Source organism: Pristis pectinata, chromosome 9 (genome assembly GCF_009764475.1).
Source record: "Pristis pectinata isolate sPriPec2 chromosome 9, sPriPec2.1.pri, whole genome shotgun sequence".
In the NCBI taxonomy this organism is placed as follows: domain Eukaryota; kingdom Metazoa; phylum Chordata; class Chondrichthyes; order Rhinopristiformes; family Pristidae; genus Pristis; species Pristis pectinata.
Window position 1 is genome coordinate 30,629,378 of NC_067413.1, and position 18,853 is coordinate 30,648,230.

Here is an 18,853-nt window from a genome sequence, read left to right on the forward strand (position 1 = left end):
CTCTTGATCTCACAACCTACCTCGTTATGACCTTCCACCTTATTGTCTACCTACACTGCACTTTCTCTGTAACTGTAACACTTTATTCTGCATTCTGTTATTGTTTTACCTTGTACTACCTCAATGCACTGTTGTAATGAATTGATCTGTATGAATGGTATACAAGACAAGTTTTTCACTGTACCAATTTACTGAAGATCCAATGGCCACTTTAGCATTAGAGCAGGAATCAGAAGCAGTCACAGACACATCCTTCGACACACACTGCTGGACATCCCAAAATACAGATATCAGAGAGAAGAGGAAGCAGTACCAGCTACCATGAAGCAGACTGTCAACAATTAAAGTGCATATATATACAGTGAATAAGTTTATTATGGATAGAGTCAGCACTGTGTACACACCAGTCAAGCAACGAGGGGACAGTCATTGCTTGGATTATACAATTACAGCCTTTAAAGCATTTTATATTGTTGATGTCTCTAGGACCTGTGCCATACCCTGCGTAACAATGCAGCTCGGCAGTGCTTGTACACATGGGGGGTCTTCCTGGAATGTAGGACAAATGAAAAGGCAGACTCCATGTAATGAACAGTCCCGGTCCTGCGTTCAAAAGTCTTCCTGCATATAAATAAACACATCCTGTTCTCCACCTCTGGGCAGCTCTACAAGCAGGGGCTAACCTTGCATGTTTGAAATTATGTTAATGCCAACTTGTTGGACCAACCAGCCTTCAGTGATGTTTGTAAGAGTCTTTGCCACACCAAGCTGTTCTGTACAGGTCAAACAGGGAACAGCAAACGACTGATGTATAAATAAAAAAAGCTGACGGACTTTCCCTCTCCCTCTCTCATTACCTGCCACTAATATTGTCAAAAGCAGCACAACTGCCAGGAGTGCAGGAAGGATGAGCAGCTCGATGCATTTTGTGGATTAAATGGTTCATCCTTTTTACAGGTCAGTACTCTCTGTGGTTTGCAGTGCCACAAACTGCTTGAGTTCCTTGGCACGAGCTCTCTTCTTCTTCCTGCCCGCTCCCTTCACTTTTGCTCTCTGCTTTTTCTCTGCCAAAGGAAAGAACGACAGTTAGTCAGGCACCTCTTCTCTGCAGACATGAGGCAGTTGTTCACCTGTCCAACCCCACCCCTCCTCACCCTAAGGGAGCTGGAGGCTTCTGACAGAACCTCCCACACCCACAAACTCAAGGTCTGGAAGGATTCGGACTTGTGGAGTCTCCCAATGACAAATGCACTGTCCGCCAACCAGTATCCAGAGAACACCACCACATGCAGGTTCTCCTCCAACTTGCCCACAATCCTGACTGGGAAATATATCGCCGTTCCTTCATCGTCACTGGGTCTGAATCCTGGAACTCTATTCTGAGCTCTGGCCGTGGAGGAGACTACCAGGGAAAGATTCAAGGATATTCTCAAAGACTCCTTCAAGAAATGCAACATCCCCACTGATCCTGAGAATATCTGGCCCACAACCATTCCAAGTGGAGGAGATTTGGGATGGCAGTGAGAACCTCAAGTCCATGATCGGGAGCACACAGAGACCCTGTGCAGTAGCAAAAGGAGCAGCCCACCTCATAACCTACACACCCACCCCATCAGCCAGCTCCTGTCCATCTGTGGTTCCCACATTGACCTCATCAGACACCTCAGAACCCACAGATCTGGAGTGGAAATAAATCATCGTCGACCCTGTCTAAGAAGACACAATGCTCTGGCCATTGGCCTAACGAGTGTTGTGTAACTTCCCTGCTCTGATCCTGTATGTTTTGGCTGATTAAGGTTAGATTCCTGTACATTGCCTGAACTATCTTATCTCACGGTCCCACTGGCCTTGACAGATGCTGTGGACAGGCACTCCATATTCCTCTCACTTCTCCAGTTGTTCAGTACAGCTTCACCTGCAACCAAAAGGTTCTTTCATGATGAACCTGCCTGAACTCTGTTTTCTGAGAAGTGATCTCATTGAAACATGTCAGGCTCTCAGGGACTTAATGGGGTCAAAGGTGAGAGCAACTTTCTGCTTCGGGAGGAGATCCAGGACCAAGAGGCAAAGTCTATGGACCAGGCCTAGATGAGGAGGTATTTCTTCCCTTGGAAGGTCTTTGCAAGAGAAGGCTGCGGAGACAGAGTCACTGAATATATTCAAGCTGAGGCAAGTGTGGGGAACAGGCAGGAAAATGAAGCTGAGGGCAAGATCATATCAACCATGGTCATAAAGATGGCAGCACAAACTTGAGGGGCTGAATGACCTTCTCCTGTTCCTGTTCTACGTGTTCTTGTGTGCTTGGCTGCCCTCTGGTACCACTTGCTAGCTGGCCTCGTGCACTTAATGTTTCAGGGAGATTGTGAGACAGTGACTGTGCATTACAGGGATTTGTAAATAGACAGGGCCACAGTGCAAGGCTGAAGATCCCTGTGCACTAACTGGAGAGGGTCCAGTGAATGCTACAGAACTTTACAGCCCTCTCATTCAGGGAGTGGAGGCCAAGCTAAAAACAATGGGACCTTGTGAAGTACATTAACAGGCAAAGCAGCCTTCTGTCACTCCAGTGATTAGCCAAGGTACAGACTCATGTAATTGGGGATCAGGAACTTGATTAACACCCAGAGTACACTGACATTCCCCAAATCAAAGGGTTCCTTTGATTTTCGAGTCACATAGATAAATATAGCATGGAAACAGGGCCTTCGGCTCAACTCATCCTTGCCAACTATGGTGCCCACAAGCTAGTCCCATTTTCCATGTTTTGTCCATATCCCTCTAAACTCCTCCTATCCATGTACCTGTCCAAATATCTTTTAAATGTTGTTATTGTACCTGCGTCAACCACTTCCTCTGGCAGCTCACTCCATATACCCACCACCCTCTGCATGAAGTAGTTGCCCTTCAGATCCCTTTTAAATCTTTCCCCTCTCACCTTAAACCTAAGCCCCTTGGTTTTTAGTTCCCCTTCCCTGAGAAAAAGACGGTGCACATTCACCCTATCTATACCCCTCATGTTTTTATACACCTCTATAAGCTCACCCTTCAATCTCCTATGCTTCAAGGAACAAAGTCCTAGCCTGCCCAACCTCTCCCTATAACTCAGGCCTTCGAGTCCTGGCAACAGCAATGTAAATCTTCAATGCACTCTTTCCAGTTTTATGTCAGAATTGGATTAAAATGATAAAATAAACTAGAATAGTGCGCCCATTATTGCACATGTCAAGGGATGAATGAGATCCGCCCTCCCACTCTTAGCTCTAAACCAGTATTAATGTTCAGTCGAGCTCCGGGCTGACAGTACAAAGGCATTGGGTGTCTCATCACACAGCTCACCTCCTGCTCAAACCCGCCTATTCTCGGTTGGCTTCTGGAAGTAACTTCTGACCTGATGATTAACTTCATTTCCTTTTAGATTTAACAATCTAGACTCAAACCCATTTATTTACCCAACTATTACCTGCTCCTTACACTACGCTGTGAGGCAGTGGCTTGACCACTTGCACCACTGTGCCGCCTTAAACGTAAAATATTGGGTCAGCCACCAGTCTGGTGCAGGCTCGTGGGCTGTCCCTGCCTGTCCAGGGTGTAGAGAGGTGTGGCTCACTGGGAGTCATACACTCTGCTTGCACCCCTGCACTTGTCAGGGCCTTCAGTGTGTCGATGACCCATAGCTGGAACACCAGCCACAGCAGTGTCAGCAGGAACCCAGCAGGTGGCGATACTTTCCAGTGTCGGTGTCCTGACAGACACATTTCCCTAAATCCATAGCCCAGGCTTGTGTTCCCATTCTAGACCCCAACCCAAATCACAACTCACCCACAACCCAACCCCACCTCGCCCACAACCCAACCCCACCCCAACTCACCCACAACCCCACCCCACCTCGCCCACAACCCAACCCCACCCCAACTCACCCACAACCCAACCCCACCCCACCTCACCCACAACCAAACCCCACCCCAACTCACCCACAACCCCACCCCACCTCACCCACAACCCAACCCCACCCACCTCACCCACAACCAAACCCCACCCCAACTCACCCACAACCCCACCCCACCTCACCCACAACCCAACCCCACCCACCTCACCCACAACCAAACCCCACCCCAACTCACCCACAACCCCATCCCAAATCACCCACATCACAACCCACCCATAACCCAACCCCACCCCACCTCACCCACAACCCTATCCCACCTCACCCACAACCCAACCCCACCGCAACTCACCCACAACCCTACCCCCACCTCACCCACAACCCAACCCCACCCCAACTCACCCACAACCCTACCCCCACCTCACCCACAACCCAACACCACCCCAAACCCACAACCCCACTCCAACACACTCCCACCAGAACTCATCTTCAACCCAGTTCAGAAACAGAGTTTCAACCCGAAACGTCGACAATTCCTCCCCACAGATGTTGTTCAACCCGCTGAGTTCCTCCAGCAGAGTGTATTTTGCTTGTACTCACCCCACTCCTACCTCTGCTCCACCCCCATATGCGCGCGCACACACACACACACACACACACACACACACACACACACACACACAGATACTCCAGCTCACACAAAGTAAACACACATGCACAACTCATGACACTTACATAAAGACACATACACACACTGATATGTACATTCAAACATACTCACACACTCATATACACACACACCACAGACACACACATATGTGCATACAAAAAGATATGCACAAGCACTGACTTGTGCATACACACACTCTCAGCCACACTCATAGACGTGCACATGTGCACATACTCACATGCATTGACACACATGTGCAACATACAGGTGTGCAAGTGCACAGGCACACGTGCATATATACACACATTGAGGCACACACACACACTTGCAGAGACATGCACACACACAAACACAGGTGTATGCACACCCATGTGCACATACACACAAACACATAAACATGTATGTGATCTCAGGCTCTGTGGTGAGTTCTGTCTGCTGTGATCACACTTGTTCTGAGGAACCGATGCTGCTAATTTTCATATTGGATTCTGGACCACATCCAAGGATTTCCCAGGTGTGCCGCACACTCAGGAGAAGGTGCATGGATGACTCCCAGCAGGAATGCTGAGCGGGCTGGTGTGACCCCAGAAGAGTGATCTGGTTAGGAGGGGGTTAACCAGAGAGATATCCCCATGTAGGAAGGAGATGAATATTGAGACCTCCTATCCTAGGAACAAAGGAACTGACTCCAAAGAGAGAGAGAGAGAAGAGGAGGGAAACTGGGCAGCTGCTGATGGGAGGATGGAGAGGATGGAGAGGGGTGGGAGGGTTTGGTATGGGCAGGAGCACCAGCACCAGAGGGGCTGAGTGGCCTGTGTCAGTGGTGCAGTATCTGTTTCCACCACTGCGGGCAGCCAAGAATCCACAGGCTCCGATCACCGACCCCTCCTGGATTCCTGACATTCACACAGCTGAAGATTGCAAGGCTCTACTTGGTGCTCAGCGCTCTGTCTAAACCAGGCCATGAGGTTACTGAAAACAATATCGAACTATGAACACTTTGTACAGAAATTAAGATCAAATCAGTGAGAAGTTCAGTCAGGTTCTCTTCTATATTCTATTTACAGCCTGGGATCAAACTCATTTGCTTCATCAGCTGGATATGCTACAGTGGTGTGGAACCCTTAATGATTAAAGACATCAAATTATTAGCATCGTAAACTATCAAAACACTCTGCTCAGTGTGCTTCTATGATAAGATTTCTGTATTAGTCACATGTACATCAAAACACACAGTGAAATGCATCTTTTGCGTAGAGTGTTCTAGGGACAGCCCGCAAACGTCGCCACGCTTCTGGCACCAGTATAGCATGCCCACCACTTCCTAACCCATAGGTCTTTGGAATATGGGAGGAAACCGGAGCACCCAGAGGATACCCACGCAGACACAGGGAGAACGTACAAATTCCTTATAGACTGTGGCCGCAATTGAACCCGGGTTGCTGGCGCTGTAATAGCGTTACACTAACCGCTAAACTACTGTGCCTGCCCTGGAAAGAATGCTACATGTGTCTAGGTGAGGTCCAGGGCTGGACCTGTCCGACACTGTGTCATCACCCAGACTCAGGTCTGTGCTGGCAATCCCATCTCCCATGGGAAGGTGCAGCGTTCCAACCCTTGTCCTCAGGAATACTGGATGGAGGTGACACCCCCTCAGCATGTGGAAGCTCGACAGGCTGGATGCGGGGAAGGTGTGTCCCTTGGCTGAGGAGTCTCAGACCAGGGATCGGCCTAAGAATAAGGGGTCAGACATTTTTCGGCCCAATCGCCATATCCCTCGACATCTTCCTCAACATCTGTAAATCTATCCAGCTCTGTTTTGAATAAACTCGGTGACTGAGCCTCCATAGCCTTTGGGGACGGAATTCCAAAGATTCACCATCTGTTGAGTGAAGAAGGAGAGGAAGAGAAATGTCTTCACCCAGTGGGTGGTGAGTCTTTAGAACTCTTTGCCCGGAGGCTATGGAAACAGTCACTGACTTCATTCCAAACAGAGCTGGATAGATTTCTGAGTATTAAGGGAATGAGGGGATGTGGGGATAGTTCAGGAAAATGGCAGGTAGATCTTGAAGAATGGTGAAGTAGGCTTGAGATCCTGAATGGCCTACTCCTGTTTCTAATTCTTATGACTATATGTCACCCATGGTTGGGTGGGATAAAGATGGTCACTGGTCAGAGAAGGAGCACTGGGTTTTGTCCACCCAGCTCCCTCGAGCTGCTCTCCGCTGGGGAAGGGAGTGCAAGGATATGCAGAAAAACCCACACTCTATGTGAGGGTGCTCAGCCGAACAACCTTGTCAGTGTCCCAGGGAAGAGAGCGGACAACACTGGTGTGACACTGATGGCACACCACCAGGTTCAAGAACAGCTACTTCCCTTCAACCATTCGATTCTTGAACCAACCGGCAAAACCCTAATCACTACAGTTTAGTAACACTATGACCACTTTGATCACTTTGCACTAAAATGGACTTTGTTTTATTTTTCTAATTGTGTTTTTTTATTTTAAAAGTTATGTACAATTTATGTTTAATTTATGTTTTTCTTGTGAATGCTGCTTATATTGTGCTTGTGATGATGCTGCAAGTAAGCTTTTCATTATGCCTGTGCATACATGTACTTGTGCAGATGATAATAAACTCAGCATTGACTTTGATGTTTGTTTGTGCAGCGACAGTAACACCCAAAGTGGATCCCAACGTAACTCAAGAACTAGAGGGAATGAGAAAAAGCAACAGTTGACAGAAAGACATCTTGTGTGCCTTTAACGGCCTCACAACTCCTCAAAATAGTTTACAGCCAATCAAGCTCTTTTCAAAGTGCAGCTACTGTTTGTGTACAGTGGCTGCAGTGCAGTTACTCAACCAGGCTATTCTGACAGCACCTCCTAAACCCATGACCTCTACCTCCAAGAAGGACAATGGCCACAGGCGCAGGGGAACACCACCACCTGCAGATTCTGCTCCAAGTCTCACACCATCCTGACTTGGGAATATAGCCCTGCTCCTTCATCCTCACTGCGTCTAAACCCTGGAACTCCATCCCCATCAGCTCTGTGGGAGACCTTCACCAGAAGGACCGTGCCTTCACCAGAAAGCGGATCATCCCCTCCTTCTTAAAGGCGGTTACAGATGGGCAATAAATGCTGGCCTTTACAGACAGGGAATGAAGACATTTACTGTCAATAAAGGGAATAAACATTGGGCCCACGTTTAGGCTCAATAAACCTTTGAGAACTGGGTGTTGAACATCCTTGCTTAAAACGACAGCAGTTATAAAACCTCAGAGTGAAGAGTTAAAGGCAGGTCTGCCCGGAATGGGTTGCAGACATTGGTGGGAACATGGGGGCACATCTTCAGCCCAGGAGAAAAGAAGAATCTGAACATCTGATCACAAGCAAACACCACTGCGGACACCCAGAGCTTCATGTTATCTCTGAACAAACAAGACCTTGAGTGTACCTCACTCCAAATAAAATTAGACGTGAAATCCATCTGGACTGTTTTATAATTGAAGCACTTTATAGATTGGAGAAAAAAAACAAACACAACGGTACTTAAGGCAGTTTTCCTGTTACATTGGCCCAGTCAACTTCATTCAGGGTCACTTTTATTCAAAAGCCCTGAGTCTGCATCTTGTGCTGTCTCTCTATTATTCAATTGTTATTGGGTAACTTGTTTTTTTAAAAAACAGTGTCTAAAGTCGTCAAGATTTGGAATGGAACACAAGCTGTCAGTGGATGGGAGAAGGGTGCAGGTTACCACTCTAAGGGTTAACTGTTCACATGTCAGGGAGGCAAAACTTTAAAAAACAAGAGGGTATGAGTGGGCAGGAGGAGGAGGGGAGAACAGAGACACTCACTGCTCCTGGGATCCAACCACGCACACACAATCTCGCCTAACCAGAAAAACAATCCCAGGGCTGCCACAATCCTCCAAAGGAATAAGCTGTGATTCCAATACTCCTTCCCCCTCCCGGATGTTCCTCTAGTGGCACGCAGTGCAAGAAGGATGTGTGCCAAATGGATGTTTGTAAGGGTAACACAATCCCTGCTTTTCGTTTTGAGTCATAACTCACGTACTCCAGAAAGAAAAAAAATAGGTGCATCTTCATAGCTAAGAGCAGGGCTCTGTAGCTGTAGGAATGTTTGCACGTTCTACTGTTACAAACACAAGTGCTCCATGGAAAATTTATCGGTCGTTTGGCGCAGATTTATTCTTACTCTCTTCGAGTTTCAGCAGTCTTGTCATGTGATCTGGAATTTTGCAAATCAGACCCATATATGGAAGTGTAAGCTCTTCTCACTCGGCGTGGAGTGCCCTACATTAGAGAGAGGCGGACCAGGACTCACCACGGGTTTGTCAGATCTTGACATCAGAACAGGTTTCCTAAGTGAAAGCAGAGTAGGAACCTGTTGACAGGAAAAGGGAGAGAGAAAAGGAGACGAGAGAGAGAGAGAGAGAGAGAGAGAGAGCGCGCGAAATACAAAGTCAGAGAGAAAGGTGGATCAGAGAGGGAAAGGGCCACAGAGAGAGTGGGAGAGAGAGAGAGAGAGGGAAAGAAAGAAAGAAAGATAGACAGAGTGAGAGACCAAAAGGCAAAGAGAATGTATGAGGAAGAGAGATGGATGAGTCCGCCAGAATATGAAAGAACACTGCATCTGAGAGAAAAGCAAGAAGCCAATAATCACAGCAGGGGACAGGGAATGTAAAGCATAGCAGCATTCAAAATATTAGTAACATGCTAGATTCATGGCTACAAGACCCAGAGATAAACTATAACCAGCTCTGTTCAATTGGAACAAAAACAGAAAATGTATTTCAATATCCAGCATCTGCAGCCTTTTGATTTCACGTTCTGTTGAACTGAAATCTGTCCTCTCCCCAGTTCAGTCCTTCTGCACAGTGCCAAAAAAAATGTTCTCCTCATCCATCCCTGACAGAGCAGGTGGAAGAGCAACCCAGCCACAGTTCAAGGAACAGGAGGATCTCACTCAGCCCCACCAAACATTCGTCACCAATCATTACCTCCAATCGACTGTCCTACTTTGTAACGATAGGTCCGTCTCACCAGATAGACACAATCAAGTCAACATTCCTCATCCTCAGTAATCCAACAATCTCCCACCCCTCCTTCCCCCTCAATCCAACACCTTCAACTTCCCCCCTCAACAACCCAACACTCCCATCCTTCTGCCCCCACCAACAATCCAACAGCCTCCACTTCTCCCTCCCTCAATAATCCAAACGCCCATCTTTCCCCTCCCTCTCTCAACAATCCAACAGCCCCACCTTCCCCTCCTCTCCCTCAATAATCCTACCACTTCATCTCCCACCTCTCCCACCCAATAACCCAAAATCCCCTCACCTTCCCTCCCCTTAATAATCTGACCCCCTACCTCAATAATCCAACCCCCCTCCTCCTGCCCCCTCTCCACATCCTCAATATTCCAAAGTCCCTACTCACCAAACACCAATTTACAAGAGGAGTTTAGAGCCACAAGTCTGCCCACAGCTCCTGGTGATCTTCAATACTTTTGCTGCTGATCTCTGGTGAGAAGTCTCAGAGGAAGGGGGATGGTCCCAGGAGGGGCATTATCACCTCAAGAAGCTAACAGGCTGCTCTACCCTTGAAAAATGAGCAGAATGCAGGCTCCAATTCTGCCAAAAGTGGGCTATGGCCCCAGCTACCTGTTTCAATGCTGGGAACCCAAGGTTATTCCGTGTAGATCAGGTAACCAATCTCCTGGCACTGAGGGGGGATCATGAGAGCAAGAGAGAAGACAGAGAGCATGAGAAATAGAGTGGGATTGAAGGAGCACTGTGGGAGGGGCAGTACTGAAGCCCCTCTTTGTGTACCTGAAGGGGCTGCTGCTCAAGTTCTGGCTGCACTTCAGCCCAACGCTGCTGATCTACGGTCACCCGATGCGGCGCGGGGAGGGGCGCGTGGCGGATCTCCTGGTGGGTCTCCTGCTGGGCCTGGCCAAGCTGGCCATCCACGGGACGCGGCAGTGGGCGGCCGAGGGTACCGGCAGGTCGGCCTGCCTGCCCGTCTTCTGCGCTTATGTGCGTGCACGGGTGCGTTTAGAGAGGGAGCACGCGGTTTCCACAAGCACCCTAGCCGAGTTCCGCGCTCAGTGGGCCCCTCAGGGGATCGCATGTGTCGTGGACGGTACGAACGCGGTTTTTATTTGAAGTGTCACGTGTCGCGTTGACGGATGTAGCATCGCGTGTGTGTTTCGTTAGTATTAGTTTGCATTCTCTACCGTAGTATGTCGTTGCGTAGTTTCTTCTTTTCTGTATTGGATGTAGTGTATTGACACTGGTTGTCTTTTGTAGTGCTTTTAGTGAATAAACGTTTATTATTAAAAAAAAGGGGCAGTACTGAAGCCCCTCTTTGCATACCTGAAGGGGCTGCTGCTCAAGTTCTGGCTGCACTTCAGCCCGACGCTGCTGATCTACGGTCACCCAATGTGGCGCGGGGCAGGTCGCACAGAGGACCTCCTGGTGGGTCTTCTGCTGGGCCTGGCCAAGCTGGCCATCCACGGGACGTGGCGACGGACGGCCGAAGGTTCCGGCTGGTCCGCCTGCCTGCCTGTCTTCCGTGCTTACGTGCGCGCGCGGGTGTCTTTGGAGAGGGAGCACGCGGTCTCCGCGGGCACCCTGGTTGAGTTCCGCACTCGGTGGGCCCCTTAGGGGATCGCGTGTGTCGTGGATGGTACGAACACGATTCTTATTTGAAGTGTTGCGTGTTGCATTAGCGGGTGTAGTGTTGCATGTGTGTATCGTTAGTATTAGTTTGCATTACCTACTGTAGTTATGTAGTTGCTTAGTTTCTTTTCTGTATTAGATGTAGTGTATTGACACTGGTTGTCTTTTTGTAGTGCTTTTAGCGAATAAACGTTTATATAAAAAAAAGGGGTAGTACTGAGGGAGTGCCACACTGTGGGAGGGGAAGTACTGAGGGAGCGGTGCACTTTGGGAGGGGTAGTACTGAGGGAGTGCCGCACTTTGGGAGGACTGCCATTTTGAATGAGATTCTAAAATGAGATTATATCTGCTCTCTCAGGAACAGTGGCTGTAGGGCCTGGAGGGGGTTACAGAGACAGGGAGGGGGGTCAGGGCTTGAAAAATTTGACAGCTTCATCGTGAGGTGGAACAATGCAGGAACTGGGGCTACAAAAATTAATTATTAATGAACTGGATCAAATGAGAAAATGAATGCAGTGATGTGGATTGAATAGTTTGTTAGACTTTCCATTAAATATGCAAAACCCTGACTTTGGTTTGTGTCCCTCCTAGATAACACTCCACAGATGAATGTATCCAACAGAAAATGTTTCTTAATGTTTCTCAGACAGTCCACAAGGAGTTGTACCAGAAACAGATGAAGCAGACAGGCAGGAGATTACTCTCTGCCCTGGGTCGCTGCTTACATTCTGTACTTACTGACAGAAACTCCACTGCAATCAAGAGCAGGCTAAATTACATCTGTCAGGAGTAGCCCCTTCTGCCCCCACTCATAAAATCACCTGGAAACCCAGGCTGGGATCATTGAGCAATAAAATAAACTCAGTCTGCGCCTCTCTCTCTCTTTCCCTGACACATGGATTAAAGCCCAACAAATGAATTAATCAAGTCGACCTGGAAAGATTTCCTGTTCCGCAGAGAGTTCTGGGATTTCAGACTCTGCTGTGCGATGACTTCTATTAGAAATCTGATCGGCCAATATTTCATTGTATCAAAGGCACAGATGTCAAACCCACTCTCATTACCCAATCTCCTCTCCCACTAACTACAACTGCACACTAATGCACAACACAAGCTTGAACTGCACACCATCAATCAGACTGTAGCAGCTGCCTCTTTCAGTGACACCAGCCACACTCACAGCACAATGTCCATCACAAACCCCCTGTCCCTCCCCCAACCTCCTCACTTTTGCTGTACTATAAGTGCCCATATCCACTCTAGCGCTGCACAGCTGGGTAAGAAAGATTGGATGGAGCTATTAGAGGAATGTTCTAAGTCAAGAAGAAGTAGTTTGCCAGTCTTGGCACCTCTGGCACTGTGGCACTTCCTGGTGCTGCACAGAGGCACTCAAGTCTCTGGACTGAGATCTGACTGTGCAAGACGACTGAGCTAAGACTGATATTCCACTCCTTAGGAGATACAAGAAATATGACTTTCATCATGATAAATCCATGAAGAATATAGGGAGCAGTCTTGACCGCTGTACCTTGCCTTTCTCAACCTTGTCAAATGCAGACAGATCCACTACAGGTCCAATCCCATAGGGGTCCACAAAAGCCAAGTCATTGCTCTGACCCTCCTCTCATTCTGTCTCGTTGTACAACACTAGCTCAAGCCATGCACCGTGAATCAGACTGTAGCAGCTGCGTCTTTCCTCAGCGCCAATAGAAGAGTTTCTGCTTGACTCCAGAAAGACTTTGCCTGGCTGGTCTTGCATTCAAACCTTCTTGCAATGAAGGTTAACATACTGACCGCCTTCCTTTTACTTGCTGTACCTGCATGCTAACTTTCAGTGATTGGTGTATGGGGACACAGAGGACCATCTGAATACCAATAACTTTTAATCTCTCAAAGTTTAAAAAGTACTTCTTTTTAAAAATGTTCCACCTGTCAAACATCTCACATTTTCCCACATTGTATTCCATCAGCCAGATCCTTGCCCAGTCACTTAACCTGTCGATGTCACCCTGAAGCCTCTCTGCATCCTCCTCACACCACATGATCTCCTCACTCAAATGATTGACATGGATGGTGATGGTGGGTGAGGCGGGGTGGATGTTGAATGAGGGCAGTGGACAGTACTGAGCACAATAACAATGCTAAGATCAACTAAATATTATAGTCTTCCTCTGCACCATCTGGATTTAAACATACAGACAGTCCCCAGGTTACGACAGGGTTCTATTCCCGAGAATTGTTTGTAAGTCGGAAATGAACAACAGTGTGTGGGAGAGGATTCCAGGAACAGGCGTGATGGGAGAGCGAGCAGCTACGGGAACAATGGCTGCCAGCCGGTCTCACTGACTCAGTGAGTGAGTGAGCCTGCTCAGTGCTCCCAGCTCTGCTCAGCTCTACCCAGCCCCTGATTGTTGTGGCTCAGGAGTGGAGAGAGATGGCACTTGGAAACGCCCCATTCCCAACCAGCAGAAGATGCCTGCAGCCCCACAGCGGTGGACAAATTCATCCCCATCTATCCCACTGGTCTCCCAAACATTCATTTGTATGTACAGGGTGTCCACAAGTCAGGTGATCATAACCCAGGGAGGACCTGTACCTCCATATGGGAGCAAGTTCCTCCTCTAATATCTTGGTCACACAATTTTATTTGTTTGACTCAGTATTCTAGCATTTCAAGCAGAGTGACTTGGCATCAGTAATGTAGGGCATGTCAGAATCTGAGCAAGGCACTGCCCTGAAAGGAGTCTGCTTTAATATCTGCACCGAAACACATGGCCGATGGAAGGAACATTTGATGAGCAGAGTCCTTGGGAATATTAAACTATATTGGGGAGCTAGTCTTTCGTGGGAATGACCCAGGCACAGATGGTAGGCCGGGTTTAGAAAGAAAGAAACACATAAAGTTCAGCAGGTTTAGTATTCTTATTGAAGGCTCCAAACCCAGTAACCAAAAGCCTTCCTGTTATCAAGAACTTAGACAGCAATGTGATAACAGCAAACTCATTTCTTTCAATGAAGTTGATTGAGGGATAAATATTGACCTCAAGACACAGGGAAAAGTCCCTCATTCCCCCATCACAGGATCCACATATCCACTCATGTGATTACACATCTCAACTGAAATTCAGCCCCATAACAGTGCAGTATCCCATCTCCACACAACAGTGCAGCACTCCTGCACTGCCCCTCCCACAGTGTGACACGCACTCAGTGTTGCCCCTTTTTTTAAATATAAATATTTATTTGCTAAAAGCACTACAAAAAGACAACCAGTGTCAATACACTACATCTAACACAGAAAAGAAGAAACTAAGCAACGAAGTACTACAGTAGAGAATGCAAACTAATACTAACAAAACACACACGCAACGCTACTCTCGTTAACACAACACGCAACACTTCAAATAAGAATCGCGTTTGTACCGTCCACGACACACGCGATCCCGAGGGGCCCACCAAGCGCAGAACTCAGCTAGGGTGCCCGCGGAAACCGCGTGCTCTCTCTCTAAACACACCCGTGCGCGCATGTATGCGCGGAAGAAGGGCAGGCAGGCAGACCGGCCGGTACCCTCGGCCGCCCGCCACCGCGTCCCATGGATGGCCAGCTTGGCCAGGCCCAGCAGGAGACCCACCAGGAGATCCTCCGCGTGCCCCGGGTGCCCGTAGACCAACAGCGTCGAGCTGAAGTGCAGCCAGAACTTGAGCAGCAGCCCCTTCGGATACGCAAAGAGGGGCTGCAACCTCTCGCACTCTGCGTAGGCGTGGTACACCGTCTCCTCCTGGCCACAGAAGTGACAGGCGGCCGGGGTGTCGGTGAACCAGCTCAAAAATCGGTTGCACGGCACGGCCCAGTGCAACACCCTCCACCCCAGGTCCCCGATGTACAGCAGGAGGACTCCCGCGTAGAGAGACCTCCACCGGGGTGTGACACTCCCTTAGTACTTGCTTCTCCCACAGTGTGACACTCCCTTAGTACTGCCTCTCCCACAGGGTGACAGTCTCTCAGTACTGCCTCTCCCACAGGGTGACAGTCTCTCAGTACTGCCTCTCCCACAGGGTGACAGTCTCTCAGTACTCCCCCTCCCACAGTGTGACACTCCCTCAGTACAGCCCCTCTCACAGATTTGATTTTGGTCTGGAAATATTCCACCAAAGACCTTGTACAAGGAGCCATCACAGGGCAGAGGCAAAAATGTCCTTCCTGGTAATTTATGGCACAGAGAAAAAGAGACAAAAGAAAGAGAAAGAGAGGCAGGGGGCAAAGGAGGAAAGAGAGAAGGCGAGAGGGAGGATGGGGGACATCTACAGACAGAGAAAAGGGATGGATAGACAGAGATAATGAAAGAATGACAGACAGTGAGTGAAAGAGGCAGAGTGAGAGAGAAGCAAAGAGAGTGGAGAGAGAAGGATTTGACAGCCCACAGGTTTTGGGGCACATGGAAATAAAAAAAATCAAATATTTTTGGAGCTGAGTGGTGGGACCAGATGGGAACTTATGGTACGGTAGGTTGTAGAGGTGAATGTCCGACCCTGCAATCTTGGCCATGGGTGTAAGCTGGGATATAACTAACGAAGAGCCCACTACACTTCCCCCTTTGGGCAATGAGCACATCCAGATGTAAAATGAAACATAACTCAGCATTAAACATCAGGGGTCGAGGAAGCCCACAGCCCATACTGTACAGCTCATGTATGTGAACTTCTGTTCTAACTGGTGGGCATTGAACAACTGGGTCCGAGGCTTCTCAATGGTTTCTGGTACTTCTAGTTATTCTAAAAACAGGAAATGGATCAGGTCTCAGCCAGAACAGAAAGAAACTAAAACACTCAAGAAATTGCGATAAAAGACAGAAGTTACTTTCCTTCCCATAGTCTCTGAAAGCCTGGTTGAAATCTTGAAGCATTGAAGGGTGCCACTTGGCCCATCAACCCATGCTAACTCCCTGATCTACCTTTACTCCCACTCCTTACCCATTACTTTTTCAAAAGCTCCTACTGCCTCTGTTCCCAGGCAGGACGTCCCAGATCACAACAACTTGTAGACCAAACAATCAAGGACCCCTCCCACCTGGGTCATTCACTCTTCTCCCCTCTCCCATCAGGCAGAAGATACAAAAGCTTGAGAACATGTACCACCAGGCTCAAGGACTATCCCGCTGTTATCAGACTCTTGAACAGATGTCTCACATGCTAAAAGATGAACCTTAACTTTGAACTCACAATCTACCTCACCGTGGCCCTTGCACTTTATTGGTCTACCTGCACTGCACTTTCTCTGTGTATACAACACTATATTCTGCATTCTGTTTCCTTTTTACTACCTCAATGTAATTATGTATGGCACGATCTGCCTGAAAGGCACGCAAAGCAAAAGGTTTTTGCTGTATCTCAGTGCTTGTGACAATAATAAACTAATACCAATACCCTCCTCTCCTGCTCCGTTTGTCAATTCCCCTCACTCCGTGTCCTCTGGTCACCCATCCTCATGGTTTTAAAGCCTTCCATTAAGTCTCAAAGGGAACAACCCCAGCTCCCCCAGTCTCTCCAAAGACCTAAACACCCCCACCCCAGGAATGCTCCACAAAATCTCCCCTGCACCCTCCCTAACATCTGAAGAATTTTCCCTTAATTTGGTGCCAGAATTGGCCTCAGGACAGCAGCTAAGGCCCGTCCAATGATTTATATAAAGTTTAAAAATACTGATGTTTCCAAACAATACAATTGATGACCTGGTATTTGAGAGTTGTGTATGTTTTCTGTTTCCTGGTCAAACTTTGGTGCAATGTAAGTCGGTCCAAAACTCACTTATGCCCAAGAGCTGATGAGACCCAAACAATTGCTGCATCCCTTCTGGTTCTCTCTTTTTGTTGAAGAGCTCTGTTGTGTTTCTTTTTGTAGCACTTTAGCTAACAAAGTTAAACTGTCATTAAACTGGTAAGGGTACAATAAAGATTGACGAGGATGCTACTAGGACTAGAGGGCTTGAGTTATAAGGAGAGGCTGGATAGGCTAGGACTATTGTCCCTGGAGTGTAGGAGGCTGAGGGGTGACCATTTAGAGGTTTATAAAATCATGACAGGTGTAGAAAAGTTGAATCACCACGGTCTTTTCCTCAGGGTAGGGGAGTCTAAAACTAGATGGCACATGTTCAAGGTGAGAGGGGAAAGATTTAAAAGGGATCTGAGCGGCAACTTTTTCACACAGAGAGTGGAGGGTATATGGAACGAGCTACCACAGTAAGTGGTAAAGGTGGGTATAATTACATCATTTAAAGGTCATGGATCGGAAAGGTTTAGAGGGATGTGGGCCAAACGCAGGCAAATGGGACGTCTGGGCAACTTGGTCAGCATGGATGAGTTGGGCTGAAGGGCCCGTTTTCCGTGCTGTATAACTCTATGATCTGAGTGACTGAATGAAATGGCTGCTTCTCCCCCATTTATAGCCTCTCAGCTCAGTCTGACAGAGCTGCTAAACAGCCAACCCTGCCACCACACTGCTTCATGTTTACACATCCCTGCCAGTAGGCAAAGGATTTTAAAAAACAAAATGGTTTTGAAGCCAATTAAAACATCAAATTTGTCTTTGATGTACTTCAAAACAGATGTTGATTAGTAGACCCTTAATCAGAAATGAGAGGAGGACTAATATCGATGTATTAACCACAGCAAAGTCTACACTGGTACTCTTAACTATTTTAGCTCTGAAGTTTTTTGCTTACATCTATCACACAGTCCAGAGAAATTGGTACCAAATGGTCAAGAACCCTTGCTTAACCTTCAGTCACTGTATGCCTTCTAATAAGCTGGTCCGTAACTGACAGATTCCTGCCTTGGGTTTCGTTGCTTCATGGGATCCGAGTGTTGCCAGCAAGATGCCTTTACTGTTCATCCCATATCATCGTTGAGAAGGTGGGGGGTGAGCCACCTTCTTGACCCACTGCAGTCCTTCTGGTGAAGGTGCTCCCACAGTGGGAATGAGTTCCAGGATTTAGACCCAGTGATAAAGGACTGGTGATATACTTCCAACCTCAGGACGGTGTGCCACCTGGAGGGGAACCTGCAGGTGGGGGTACTCCCCTGCACTAGAATGGGCTGAAAGATCTATTGAGGTGCTGGCACACTGACAACAAGCCCCTACTGGAAGGGACAGTCTCATACAGTAAACCTGAAGTGGGCCCCATCCAGATACATAGGAGTGAAGCTTAAAATGTCCCAGGAGTCAGAGTGAAATAAATGACAACCATTGCTACCTGCCAACCATGCCTGGAGTTGTGGGGAGAAGCCATTTCATGATGGGAACCGATTTCCACTACTTTCCAAAGAAAGGAATCACCTCCATTCTAATCCAGCCTCTGTTAACATGTAGGCAGCTGAATGTGAAGCAGGTCGAGGGAGAGAGGGAGAGAGGGAGAGAATGAGGAGGTGGGATAGGGTGGGACGGAGGACTCTCTGAACAGTTGAGCCAGGATGACATGTTGGGTGGACAACCTGCTGAGGTTCCCTCACTCTATAAATAGTGCTGCGTGCAAGAAGTGAAGAGAGCAGGGAGGCACTGGCCCCATTGTGCCGTGTCTGGGGACACTGGTACAGC

The 18,853-nt window shown here is 48.1% G+C and overlaps 1 protein-coding gene across 2 annotated transcripts in view; it reads right to left on the reverse strand.

Moving 5' to 3' along the window:
- Positions 1–215: 215 nt before the first annotated feature.
- rspo2 (R-spondin 2) overlaps positions 216–18,853 on the reverse strand; it is an 86,989-nt gene continuing 68,351 nt past the window's right edge. For both annotated transcript variants that reach the window (XM_052023370.1, XM_052023369.1), the window contains one exon: positions 216–1,064. In XM_052023370.1, coding sequence (XP_051879330.1) covers positions 952–1,064 — 113 coding nt within the window. In that variant the 3' untranslated portion in view covers positions 216–951. The remainder of the gene's footprint in view (positions 1,065–18,853) is intronic.